The following is a 14,310-nucleotide window of genomic DNA, read 5'->3' on the forward strand; positions in this document are numbered from 1 at the left end:
ATTGTTAAAATGTAATTAAATTGCAACTGTCTATGTTTGCTTAACTTGACACCTTAATAAACTGAATATATTTACTTGGATAAACTTAATTTAATTTCTTATAACAAATTATCAAAATTTTCTTCTCAAGTTGGATCTCCTCTTTTCATCACCGTCTACTGTAGATTCATTCTGGATTGCAGGAAACTGTCATTACTGTGTGGTTTGGGTCATCCACAAAACATAGTGTGTCCAGACTGCAACAGGTTTGCAGAGGACATAACTCGGCATAACAGAGTAATATTTCCAAAAACCAGCCACCACAGGTAGTTTCTTTCCTGAGGCCGTCTCTGATGAACACTCAGCAGTTCCCCGATCGAAACCACAACACTTTCAGCTCTACAGGTCTCTAGGTGCAACATTCTTCCTTCTTTCATGCTTTCCAGAAATATTGAAAAGCATACCCAATGAACTGTGCAACAGTTCAACATCTCCATAATCCATCAGAATACAGATGTAAAGATATACAAAAACAGCTGCATTTTTTGTTTTTCAAAATGACTTTGTAAATAGTCGGCTACAATTAACGTGGCAGTATCAGCAGCAACTTAAACCTTAATTCTAAAGTAAGACAAGCAGTAACAAAAAGCACCAAAGGAAATCCAAACTTATTTTTAATAGTACAATGATAACGTCTGGAGCTACGGCGTCAAAGACAAGTTGATTTAGTAAGAAAAGACGTTCCAGATGTTGATAGTTAAACCAGTGTTGGTAGGTGTGAGTAGTCTGGTGTTTGGGGCATACATTGTATGTTAGCAAAATGCTCAGAAGGAAAAGCATCAGCAATGACCAAAACGAAGCAGACAAATTAATTGCCAGACAAATTAAATTTGACATTCTACAGTGGAAATCAAAGATAGTTAATTTTCAAATGAAAAGGCCTTCCATTAACTTTAACTCAGGCTAAGCCAAGTTTCAGAAAGCTTCCAAAATATCAACAGACACACATTGGTGACACTATTAGCATTAGCATGGTTAGCTCAGCCAAACTGCAACAGATTTTCATCTTGTTGCCACAACAAGACAGTTTAGTTCCTCATTGGGCAGCTTGCCCAGTGACAGGTTTCCAGTTCAGATTTTTTTTTTCCCCTTTTTTGGCTACAGGTGGCTTCCTTCCAAAACATCCAGTCTTTAGGTACATTATTGCCATCTACTGTGATGCAGTGTGCACCAGAGTGTCTAAGCTACCTCCTTGTGTATAATCCTATTTTCTGTGAAGCTGTGAAAGGAAGAATATAAGGTAACACAGAGGAGCTCAACTAAGCTCTACCACCTTACTACCAATAATTAATAGAGAAATTAAAACCTTATGGCAATGTTAAAAGAATAAAGGAAAGAAATTTGCTATGTCTTCAATCCCTTTATGTCACAGCATAACATTGAAGACATGAATAAGTTTCATTCTTGTGTTGTTTATTAACATCCACCGTTGGTCAGTCACTCGTTTTCAACTGCCATGTTCTAACCTACCCATCATTACCCGGGATACTGTTACTATAGCGACTCTGAACATTCCAACTGCATAACAGAAATGATCGAATGAAAATCAAACAGCCCCAAACACCTGAGGATCATGACAGTATGGGCTCGTACTGTCAGGAGCATTAGCATTAGCACGAAGAAAATGAAACTCGAGTGTATATTCTGTTTCTAAGAGGGGAAAAAAATGCACCGTGACCAGAGAGGAGTTTGAAAATGGCTTTTCCAAAGCTGACTGAGTTTGTCCTGGTGACCCTTCTGCTGTACAGTGGTAAGAAATAAGTGTTTGGTTTAAATATTTCTTTACATACAATAAAATTTGTCTCATTGTGTCAAACTTGAATTTAGCAATACTTAGAAAAAGGTATTTGACTATATTTCTATTTTTAAAATAAAAATCTCCATACTTTTTGTATGTGTATCCATCTAGTTAAATTATCTAATGTCTGCCTTGAACATTGGAAAAGTGGTGGTCAGTTTCAACACATATCACTAAATGTATGGGGGGTTTTTGTCCTAATTTTGAGATGAAGCATTCCTCTGTTCTGTGTTCCAGGTTGTCAGTCACAGCCGTTTGGTAAGAGTCTAAGGCCCGTTTGAGAAGTTGTGCGAGTTTTGAAAGTGTTTTTCCCTCTTCTGTAGCGAATGGAGAGATAAGTTATACCAATGTCACATATTTTAACACCAGAAGGTACTCCTTCCAAAGGCCAGTGTCAACAGACCTGTGTGAATTGTTTTGCAAGTTGGAGCTCAGTCAAAGCCGCCATAATTTCTGCCTCCATTTTAATGGCAGCCATAGAGAAGAATCAGCATAAAACATGTTTCAACAACCATGCATTTTTACCTGTTTTGTTTCATCTATTAGTGTAAGTAACAATGCCAGATGTAAATGAATATAGGAAATAAATAGTATTTAAAAAGAACAAAATTAAAACCCATAGAAATCAGCAAACCACACATATCTTAAAGATAAAAATTGCTCCATGGTACACTGAATGTTCTACATAGACATAGAAAGTAAAAGGAATATCTTGTGACGGAACTTGTTGCATCTGTCCTTTCTTACTTATATTTTCTTCCCTGTTGTCAGAATGTGGCCGTTTGACGACCAAAACTCGGATTATTGGGGGTTTAAATGCATATCTTGGGACATGGCCGTGGCAGGCAAGTTTGCATCAGAATGGTTTTGCTTTCTGTGGAGGATCGCTGATCAGCCCTCAATGGGTCCTGACCGCTGCTCACTGTGTAACATGGTGAGAGGTTGACAAAGCATATTAATTCTTTTCTTTAACCCTCCCACAGTCCTAAACGTTGGGGTCATTTGGACCCAAGGAACTTTTTACTACATGTGCGGTCCGGCGGAGTCGCACTGAACTGTCTTCTTGCTGAAATGTGCTATACAAATGAACTTGATTGATTAACAATTTGACCATGTGTTGTCTGGGTTGAAGTCACAATAAGCAGTGATAAAAAAAATAAACTTCTGTTAATAGGAACGTGACTTTTACCGACAGAAGGTGTTAGCCCAGTTGCACTTGATAACCATTGTTGCCAGATTTTACCTATGGCAGCCAAGTTGTGGACGCATGTTCCATTCAAAGATTATATTGGGACAACTTGTAAACTACACGTGGTTCATTTCTATTATAATTATTAAGCTGTATTTTAAATATAGAAGCAGGGTCAAATTTTATTTCAAAGCCCCGTTTCAACAATACGAGCATAAGACATTCTTGGACTATTTGTTTAGTTACTATGGGAAAGATCTCAGATTACTAGCCACTAAGTTTACCATCAGGTCAAAAGTTCAAATTAATGATGGTACGTTTGTGTTTTGAAGGTATGACCTTTTCGTCACAGAAGTCCATCTGGGTACTGTAGAACTGGATGTCGTCAACCCCCATCGGGTGAATCTAAGACTTGCTCAAATCGTCTGCCATCCTGCGTACGACTCTGAGACATTTAACAATGACATTTGTCTTCTGAGGCTTTCAAAGCCTGTCAAGTTCAACAAGTACATCCAACCAATCTGCTTACCTTCTGAAACCAGCAATTTCCATGACGGGAATAAGGCCTGGGTTACTGGTTTTGGTGTGACTGGTAAGATACGTGGGGCTGGTAAGATATAGAATAATTACTTAATTCTACACAAATGCTATTGATTTTTCGTCAAATAACCACAGCAACTGGATCATCATCCAACAAGTTGAAGGAGGTAGATGTACCAATTGTTGGAAGAAAGAGGTGTACATGCTACTATAAACAGACTGCCTCAATCACAGACAACATGATATGTGCTGGATATTTTAGAGGAGGAAAAGACGCATGTCAGGTAACTATCTTTTTCCTTTTCTTTTTTTTTTTATGCCCACTAGCCAGCAGTGTGGCATTCAAAATCGTTGTATTGAGTGTCAAGGTGATGCCCAACAGATTTACTTTCACAAGTGTTATGCCTTTTGCCATGATGCTCCATTAGATTTACAAAACCTTTCGAAATTTCTTAGCGTTTATTTCAAATGTAGTGGACACAGAGATGAAAAAGACAGGGAGAAATATGGAGAAAAGGTTTAGAAGGAAATGAGATCAGACTAGAGAAAACAAATAAGCATAAAGACAACACAAGTCAACACCACTAAAGTCTACCCCTAAATCTGCAGAAAGGGAGGGGAAAAAAAACAAAACAAGTGACCACAACAGCCAACATCTGGATATAGCTCCAGTTACAGCGTCACTGGAAAGTACACAATACATGGTAACACAAGATGGACATAGTGGCAACCGCAACCCGAGAGTGTACCTGACAAACACCTGAATGTGATGCGTCATGTAACCATCATTGTGTGTTTACTTGTTTTTTAAATGGCTAAATGTTTAAACTGTTGGTCCTTTTCATCAAGAAAATCTACTGCCCAAACAAATGCAACATTATGTTTATAATGTAACATTTTGACACTAAGTTTTAGTATTTAAATAAAATACTATTTTTATATGGTTTCTCTGCTGAAAAATGTTTTCCTGTAGAATTCCTTAAAATAATTTTTACATGCTCTACTACTCGTTTCTCACTAGGGAGACTCAGGGGGCCCACTAATGATGAAAAAGGGCCGCAACTGGGTCCAGGTTGGGATCGTGAGCATGGGTGAAGGCTGTGCCCTCCCACTGTCACCTGGAATCTACACTCGAGTGTCCCAGTATGAGTCTTGGATCAAAGACATGGTCACTGGCTCGAAACCGGGCTTCCTCACCTTCACTTCTCCTGGCACCGACAAGGATTTAAGTTACTTCTGTTACCTCAATGGGACGATTGGCGAGAAAGCTTTTGGTGGTGGAGAAAACCTGAGTCCTTTCAATCACTCATTGGCGTTCTCTGTTCTTGCAACACTTCTCCATGTACTTTTTGGCACAGAATACATTTAAATATACAGCGACATCCTGAGTGCTCAAATATTTTGTCCTACCTACAATACAGACCAGACGTTTGGTCTGTACTGTATATGCCTACCACCACTGATGATACTTTTGGCAGTGGTGAAAACCCAAGTCCTTCCAATCATTCTTTAGTGATCTCTGTTCTCGCAGCATTTCTCCACGTTTTGTTCTTTTTTTGGCAACGAAAACATTTTAATACACAATAACGTCCTGAGTGTACAAATATACTGTCAACATGGAGCTTTGCTGTGTCACTTGCTACCTTACAGAAAACATTGAGGCAAAAATACTCTTGTCAGAAGTAGGTTCAAGACATGAAATAAGTAGTTTGAACATCTAAACTTTATTCTTCCCTATTAAGTTTCCGTACCTCATTTTGACCCGTTTTACAAATTGTCATAGTGATCAAGTATCTCGGGGGCTTTGTATAATTAACCTATGTAAAATCTATCATAGGATTTAATATTCATTACCAAACAAACATAAATGATAAAAGATTGTGGCAAGGTTAAAAATCAAATGACCTACCTGTTGCTTACTTTCATCTTACCTAGGAAACATTTGTCAAATCTTTTGTCAGTCTTCAATAATATGGTGCACCACATCCCAATGTGAATGCAGTTTGTGCGACTGCAAACACAGCCACTAATAAAGGAGCCTGCAGCGATGGCCGTAAAAGCATCGGATACATGCCAAGTGTCACTGGGGGACTGCCAGGCAGTTTTAACGTTTTAAAAGCCAATCAAATGCTGGGCTATCTTTTCAATATGTGGTGGGATCACTCACACAACATGTAGTGTGTTATGAAGGCTTTTGGACATATGGGCTTACTGAATAGATTATGGTTACTAAATTATCTCAGTGTGAACAACGTGGTTGTCAACTATCAAGTTACATGAACATTTTTAGGGAGGTTTCACAAGGGTCCATTTTAGGACCTATGCTGTTTAATATGCGTTTTAACAATTTGGCCCATGGTCTTACAAGTGCAGCTGTGAGTTTTTATGTTGATGATTCAGTAATTTTTTTTATTTATTTTTTTTCCCCACCAGGGGGTCTTTTTGTGGGCTCTAGTGTCCCTTATACCACAGTAGGCTGACAGAAAAGGGGGAAGGAGAAGGGGGAAGACATGCGGCAAATGTCGTCGGGTCCGGGAATCGAACCCGCGACGAGGACTGAAGGCCTCCAAACGTGGGGCGTGCTACCCTCTACGCCACCGGAGCACGCCCCTATGATTCAGTAATTTATTGTCAGGCAAAAATCAGTCTTTCAGTCTCAACTATTAAAATTTACATTGCTACTGAAGCCAAATAAGACTAAGAGCATCTTATTTTTCAACAAACAGAAGATGTTGCGCTTCTTTTTTCAAAACAAGCTTGTTTCTCAAACAATGCCAGAAATCTACTTGTTTCTACTACTTTTATGAGTATTCTAGACTACAGCGCTCTATATGTCTGTTAAAACACTGTTGGATTTATCACCATTGCACTTTAGTTAAAAGGCCCCCTCTATACAATCACACACTCTTGCAAGGGTACACTTTCATTTACAAGTCATCCTCCATCTGATTTCATCATTCTTATGTCACATTTCGTACAAGAATCAATACCACAGCCTTTGCTCTCAGGACTTTGTTGCATTCAGTCTTCCTTCAGTGCGTACTGAACTTCTGAAGCCAATCTGGTCACACTTGGAGAGTTCAACATTTTAATAAAGGGATATAAAAATGTCTCTTTGTTCACTAATTTGCTATTGTTAACCCTTCTGTCAATGTAGGCGTTTAGATTATATTGTTATTTTTATGTAATTTATTGATGTATGCAACAGGTCTCTCTTGTAAATGAGATGACAAATCTCAAGAGATTTTCCTGTATAAAAGACAGAATTAATGATAACATAAGCAAAACAAAATCACCAAACGCAGAACAGCCAGCAGTTGGAAGAGCTGAACGGTGGTTAATTATTGTTACGCTCTAGGTGATTCACGTCTTTTATGCAAGAATGCTAATTTGTGCATCTCTGCCACCTTCAAGGCAGATTAACAAATTTATACGTTCATCCTGGTCCATACAGAGATAGAGTTGTATGGTTGTCAAGATAATGATAATCTAGGTTTGCACTCCTAGAGAAAATTAAATAGAAAAGCAAGCCAGGAGACTTTCCTTACAGAGAAGTAAAGGTCAAGAGTGTTTCCAAGCAACTCGATTTTTACAATGAGAAAAGTTATTCAGAGTTGGGAAATTGTTAAGGCAGCTAGCTGCATTGTACAATGTCTTCCCACAAGGCAATGAGTGTAAAATATTTTATCACACTTCCTTCTACGAATGAAGTCAGGTTTAACGTCTGTCTGTCTGTCCCTCATTCCATTTAGGACAATACTGTTTTCTCTTTAAACAACAGTAGGCTGAGATTTGTTACTCATTTCTTTCTGTCACCATTTTAAAAATGTCAGTAATTAAGGTTTTCGTTAACCATAGAATTGCACAAATTTAAATTATGAAAATGCTCTCAAAAACACGGCAATTTTGGGGGTAGCGGACTACATTTTCCATAAGTTTGTGTTATGTTTGTGTTTTTATTGGTTCTATTGAAATGTATGTATTTTGAAAATCTGAAATGGGAAGACCTGTTTTGGTGTCAGACGAGTCACGTGATCAACAGCTGGTTTCTGTTACTACTGTTGTAAACAACAAAGACGATAACAGGAAGTGGTAAGAGAATGATAGTTTGTTTTTGTTTGGGGGGTTTTTGACAATGTTCTCCAACGCCTGAGTAAGACGCTGTGTCTGATTGATGAGCATTAGCGCCATATCTGAATTATGAACATAATCTCTTATAACCGTTGACATCCATTTTTAATGACAAAATCATTCACATGTGGTTTTAATTACTTTCTTATTAAATGGAAACACTGGAACTGTGAAATTGTGTGTTATCAAAGATTTGTGCAAAAGAAAAAGTCACCAGTGCTTCAATGACAGCTAATCCCAACAATGGTAGTTGGTATTACCAAGAGGTAATTGAGTATTAGCAAATGAAATGGCAAGCTTTTTATTTTTCTGCTGCCATGGTTGAAGCAAAACACTGATATCAAACTTTCTCATGGGAAAATTCTCTGATGATATGGCAGGTAGAACGATCATTTTATGAGAGGTGAACAGAACAAAGTTAAAACAATAGAAACAATTCACTGGGGACGGGGTGAAGTGACGAGCTGGTAAATGCTGCATAGTTTTACTGACCGATGTAGCACAGAGATCAGACCGGTTTTGATGGGCTGAAGACAAAAGGCTCAGTGAGAATTACAGGCAAGTGAAAGACAAAAGGGAAACAATAAGGAAAGTACTTTGAAGCTGAACATTGTCTACAGTAAGGGCAATAAATACTCCTCTGCTTCACTGACAGTCAAAGTCAACCACACCCATGCTGTTTACTACTTAAGAAATCAAGTGCTATTGAATTATTTCATAAAAAGAAAAATATCTGTACATTTGTTGATAAAAGTTGGAGGTGCCCAGATTAGGAAAACAAAATTAGATTATTATCTTTAGAACCTAAAAGGAAAACAAACCTGTTGCATAATGAAAATAAATGACTTCCTTGTTTGGACAACTTTCATAAAAGGCCAATCCAAATCTGGCAACATGACCAACAGGTTTCCTTTCATGTTGCATGTGTTAAGTAGGCTTACATTAACATAAAAGGTTCATTCTGAGTGAAGCTGAACATCTGCATTCATCTGTAGCTTAGGATAGTGTTTCTTTAAAAATGGATCTCCAAAAGCTGTTTGGAAACTTTGTGCTGATCCTTCTGTTATCCAAAGGTAAGAAAGAGTGTTTCATGATTCATATTACCTTTCATGTAGCTTAATGATGTGTCTCTGATAAACCTTACACACTTATATGATGAAAAGGTTTCTGTAGATTATAAGTGAGTCAAGAAGACAAACCTACATGTGCTGCTATCTTAGTCACATTGTATTCAAAGGTGTTTTAACTTTGTATTGTCTTCTGTCCTTTTCATATTTTGAATGTTTATTGGTTTTTATCTGTACAGTATTTTGTCACAGCTACTGTTTTAAAGTGTTTTATAAATAAAATAATAGTAATGGTAATTTAGATTTAAAATTACCTTGTAATTTTTACCATGCCGTTTCTAATGACTGGAAGTAATATTTGGAGTAAGACTTCCAACAAATCCAGCACTCATTTAGTGCTCAAAAGTAAAACCAGCATAGAAAAAGTACAGTATGCACCTACCACTTTTCTGAAAATGTCCTTTACAGCAGCCACGTACTGGTAATCATATTCACTTCAAATAAATCAACAGTAAATCTGCCCAGCTCTATAAAAGCATACGAGTCATGGCAGTTTGCTCTCTGAAACAGACATATTTAATTCAGGATGCAAGGACAGCAGCGTGTACGCTGAAAGGCAATTGTTTCTGTCCTTCAAGAGATGCAATGCGGCAAAAAAAAATACTTCCAGTCAGATTTGCTCAGTTATTGTTTCACGTCACACTTTAAATGCTTTGGATTATCAAAAGAAAATTATCTTCAGATATTCTGACTAAATGACAATTTAGAGAAAAAAAAAAAAAAAAAAAAAAAAACATGCAGCAAAGATTTGTGGATGACATGGCTGGCCACTAATTTTTCTCTAACATGAAACCATAAAAGCAGACTTTCAGACATCAGTTCATGACCTTAAACTCAAACATACTGTCACAGTGTTTCAAATAAATGAAGATTTTGGAGAGGCCTAGTCAAAGTCCAAACTTAAATTTAATTTTGCATGCTGTGACATAATCTTGAACAGGATGTTCATGTCCAAAACCTGTCCAGTGTGGTCAAAATTATACAATTCCATAAAGAGAACTTTGAAAATCATCCTACAAGTGAATGTGTGGGAAACAATAGTTCATGTCTCTAACTGGTCATTTGTTCTGATGACTGGTTTAACATGTCTGTCTATTTTTGGCATTTCAGGTTGTCCATCACAGGAGCCTGGTAAGCATCTTGGACACTTTAACAAGCTTAACCAGTTTGGTTCTGTCTTCTGACATGCAAAACATTAAACAGACAATGTAATGTTAGCTCTCTCTTTAAAACAAAAAATAAATAAAAAGAATAGTTAATTTTATAAGTTGGGCCTTTAAGTTAATGAACATTTTGCTTTTGCTTTCTATTAGAATTGCTTTACAAAAATCCAGCGCTAGAGTAAGTTTTTTAAATAACCGTACAAAAATAGTTCAACACTGAAGGAAAGAAAAGGAGAGAAGGAAGAGGGAAGGGGAAAAAAAACTGTGTAAAAAAGAAAACAAAAAAATCGGAGAAGTCATGTAAGCTTTGCAAAATGTATGTAATATCAATGTATGTATGATCTCCTGATAAACAAATAAATGATACACAGAGAAAAAAAAAATGGTTCAACACTGAAATAATGATCACACCCATTTCTCATGAAACTAACAGTAGAAAAACGGAGTCGTGTCAAACGACGAGGCGTCGTTTAACACTTCCTCCACCTTCACTCGTCTCAGCTTTTGTCTCTTCTCGGTTTTCCCCAGCGTGTGGCAAAGCAGCTGGAAGCAAGACGCGAATCATTGGGGGTGAAGATGCCCAGCTGGGGGACTGGCCCTGGCAGGTATATTTTACTACCGATTATTCCTACTGTGGAGGGTCGCTGATAAGCAATGAATGGGTGCTAACAGCTGCTCACTGCATAACAAGGTGAGAAGGGTTTTTTTTGTTAGTAACTGATTAAAGCTACAGTGTGAAGCTTTTATAAAACTGAATCTGTTTTTGTTTTTTTTTACATATTTATTAGAATTATCACCATGTTATTGTACAGATAATCTTTGACAAGATTGATCTCCTCCACCTCTTCCCAGTGCTGATGTTGCTATGTGAAGAAATGCAGGTCTCCTGGTTAAAAACAACCAGTCAGAGTCTGGAGGAGTCTAGGCGCCGTCAACCTCATGAACCCGCTGCTAAATGTTCTCGTGGCAGAGCAACAACTCACCGTTACAGGAAAACTGTTTCAACGCCATCATTGGTGGCTATGCTAACTAGCTTTAGCATTGACAACTGGCTATGCTGATGGGGAGAAACTGCAGCACAGCGCAGGGCTTGGCTGGAGTGATTGACAGCGTTAAGGCCCGCCTCTGGGGTCTGACTGGTTGTTTCTAGCTAGCAATGGAAACACTAGAAGAAAAATAAAATAAATATTTTTAAAAGTAAAAGCTACATGCTGTAGCTTTTATCAAAGATGGCACTTTCATCATGTTTTTAAAAATGTATTGATACTGAAAGAACCAAGTCTAAACTTACGTGCTGACTCTTATTCTCGCGTGTTTTGATTTTCTGTAAGAGACGACCTCAACCACACAGAAGTCCAAATTGGTGTTGTACAACTAGATGCCGCTTCCAACTCGACTAAAGTGACTCGAAGACTCTCTGAAATCATCTGCCATCCTGAGTACGACTCTTCGACATCTGAAAATGACATCTGTCTTCTGAAGCTTTCGGCTCCCGTTGACTTTACTCCCTACATCCAGCCGATCTGCTTGGCCTCAGAGAACAGCACTTTCCATGATGGCCTGGCCAGCTGGGTCACTGGTTTTGGCAAAACTGGTAAGTTGCACACTAGTCACCGTCTCTGACAACGCCGCTTAGGAATTTCATTTAAAGCTTTTACTTTTCTCTTCTAGAAACCCGGCATATTGGAACTGGATTACATTCAAACACTCTGCAGGAAGTGGAGGTGCCAATAGTTGGAAACAACAGATGCATGTGCTACTACTCCGAAACATTCATGATACATCTTCTTTTCAATCCTGAGCTAAACCCAAGTAACTACATTTGTGCTGGATTTGAAGAGGGAGGAAAGGACTCTTGTCAGGTAACTACAACTTTATTTGTGTAATTTTGTTTTATAGCTTAATGGAATAATTCTCAGCATAAAACACAAGGAAGAAGAGTTAATTCAAACTTCCTGATAGTCTACAAATCATCTGCATTTATAAGTAACAACAGACTCATTTTGTATGAATCTCTGGTTTCAGTATGAAGTTCTGGATCTAATAAAAATGCATTGAAACCTACATATTTTGTAGGCATTTTTCCTACAAACTAATTCCACTGTTTTTAGTTTCTGTTGCTCTTATTTTGTACTGAACACTTTCTGCCATGAAAACTTAAACTCTCCACTCGTGGAGGATTTTCTTATATTATTTAACAATCTTCTATAAGATAGATAGGCTTGTATTGACCAGCACTGGCACAGTTCTATGAACTGACATTAAAATCAGGGGTGCACCGATTGCAGTTTTCTATCCGTTTGCCGATTAGCCCGACCTGCCGATTCTGATTTTCCAGATACCATTTTTTGTCTGAAATGTCACTAAATATAGCAGGAAAGATGTTGATTTGGCAACAGTGGCGCGACTCTTATTACGTACAAAGCATGACCCGGTGGGTAAGGCCAACAGTCAAACCTCTCACGGGTGAGCAGGAGAGGACGGTGGTTGGTTTTAAAACATTTGCTGAGATAGATGAGATCAGGTGAAAAGATTGGCTACATATTGAAGTATTGGCCGATCACCGATCTCCGAAAATTAAGGAAATCCTTACCAATAAATCGGCTGCACCCCTAATTAAAATCAAAGTATTTCACAGGATAAAACGAAAAGAAAGCAGCATTGCTTTTGGTGTCCAGTCCGAAACTGAAGGCAGGAAGCATTGCACAACATGTAACACAACAGAGTCAAAGAAAAAGCAGACACGTCAGAAAAACCTAATCAGTCCAACCAAAAATCATTTTAAAATTTGAGAATGAAAAGGTAATATAAAACTGCAATTACTTTCCACAAGTAATTGTTACTTTTCTTCTCTTTCTTCCCTCCTTCAGGGAGATTCGGGCGGACCGCTGATGGTTCAACTCCAGAATAGTTCTCAGTGGGTCCAGGCTGGAGTTGTGAGCTTTGGTGAGGGATGCGCTCTTCCAATGAAACCGGGCGTCTACACCCGAGTGTCCCAGTACCAGAGCTGGATCAGCAACACAGTCACTGGCATGGAGCCAGGCTTTGTTACCTTCACCTCGCCTGGCATCGACAGCGACCTCCACTTCACCTGTACTACTACTACTACTACTACTACTACTACTACTACTACTACTACTACTACTGCCACCACCACTACCACCACCCACACCACCACTCCCAGTATGACCACTGATGACAGTATTTTTGGCAGTGGGGGAACCCTGAGCCACTTCACTCACTTCATGGGAATTGCCATTCTTGCTCTGTTCCTTCATTTCCTTGTGGGCGGAGCTTGGAAGTAAATGTTTTACTGAGGATTATGCAATGCATAGATGGGAAAAGGGTTATGCTTTATATTTCACTACAGTATAAAATATGTGCTTCTAAACACAGTGCAAGTTTTAAAATTAAAGAATTATTTGTCTTTTGAGCAGTTAACTAAATTCATTTTGAATAGTCTTGCTCTTAATATGATGCTAAGTAACGTGGGGTTAATCTGATCTTACAGGAATATTGTGATATGTATTGCCAATCAAGCAATAAAAATGATCAAATATTGTGACATTAGACACCATGTGTGAGCCAATTTTTAAAAATCTGATCTATTTTTAATCCGTTTTAAACAATTCTTTAACGAGTGAATTTTGGATTGTGTTTTTATTGCACTTATATCCATGGCAGAAACATTTTACCATTGTTTTATGAAGTTTGAAATTTACCAGTAATGACTGTTCCCGTTTCAGCTTTGCCCTTTCAACTTCAACTAAGTACGGATTAAAGCCTGTTTGTTTAATATTCAGTTTTTCAGATTTCTTATGTTCTCCCAAATATGTCCAACAGAACAATTAGAATCATTTGCAACTAAAATGGTAATCCTTTATAAATCTCAATGCTCATGAACATAAAATTTCCTACAAATTGTATATTTGTTTTGGATAAATACATCTGTCATATTGCATATGGTAGAAATAACAGTGGAATATGTGTGGCTTGTTTTTAAGAGGAAGACGTTAATAAAATGATCAACCATCATCCAGTAACAATATAACCTGACAGTGGTGTCATTTACAAGATTTCAAGCTCTAATATTCAAGAACAGACAATGTCACACCATGTTTAATGTTTGCCAGATTAAAAATATCAGAGTACTAAAATAATTTTTTTTTGAAGATAATAGACATTTTTAAAACTGATTTACAGGCATTTACTAAAAAGTTTCATTAGACGTTTGTAGGTATTCAAGTCCTTTATGACAAATTATCAACGCTACCGTTTCTAAATCTATAAAAAAATATGGTTTGTATTTATTATCTAAGATTT

General features: G+C 37.7%; 3 protein-coding genes across 5 annotated transcripts in view; 2 read left to right on the forward strand and 1 right to left on the reverse strand.

Moving 5' to 3' along the window:
- The window catches only part of htr2cl1 (5-hydroxytryptamine (serotonin) receptor 2C, G protein-coupled-like 1), a 322,666-nt gene that overhangs the window by 277,874 nt on the left and 30,482 nt on the right, over positions 1 to 14,310 (reverse strand). The gene's annotated exons all lie outside the window — the stretch shown is intronic.
- LOC122819934 (serine protease 33-like) lies at positions 1,536 to 4,946 on the forward strand. The gene is made up of 6 exons (XM_044097008.1): positions 1,536 to 1,789; positions 2,075 to 2,095; positions 2,609 to 2,771; positions 3,359 to 3,618; positions 3,702 to 3,850; positions 4,588 to 4,946. The coding sequence occupies exons 1-6, from the start codon at positions 1,735 to 1,737 to the stop codon at positions 4,933 to 4,935; spliced, it is 996 nt and encodes a 331-aa protein (XP_043952943.1). The 5' UTR covers positions 1,536 to 1,734; the 3' UTR covers positions 4,936 to 4,946.
- On the forward strand, positions 8,649 to 13,783 carry LOC122819931 (serine protease 27-like). 3 transcript variants are annotated; one of them, XM_044097004.1, is made up of 6 exons: positions 8,649 to 8,770; positions 9,935 to 9,955; positions 10,516 to 10,678; positions 11,319 to 11,581; positions 11,659 to 11,849; positions 12,858 to 13,783. In XM_044097004.1, the coding sequence occupies exons 1-6, from the start codon at positions 8,716 to 8,718 to the stop codon at positions 13,290 to 13,292; spliced, it is 1,128 nt and encodes a 375-aa protein (XP_043952939.1). In that variant the 5' UTR covers positions 8,649 to 8,715; the 3' UTR covers positions 13,293 to 13,783. The 3 variants fall into 3 exon arrangements, with proteins under 3 accessions (XP_043952939.1, XP_043952937.1, XP_043952938.1); XM_044097002.1 differs by lacking the exon at positions 8,649 to 8,770 and having other exon boundaries at positions 8,787 to 9,955; XM_044097003.1 differs by lacking the exon at positions 8,649 to 8,770 and having other exon boundaries at positions 8,787 to 10,678.

This window comes from Gambusia affinis, linkage group LG18 (assembly GCF_019740435.1).
Source record: "Gambusia affinis linkage group LG18, SWU_Gaff_1.0, whole genome shotgun sequence".
NCBI classification, from domain to species: Eukaryota; Metazoa; Chordata; class Actinopteri; order Cyprinodontiformes; family Poeciliidae; genus Gambusia; species Gambusia affinis.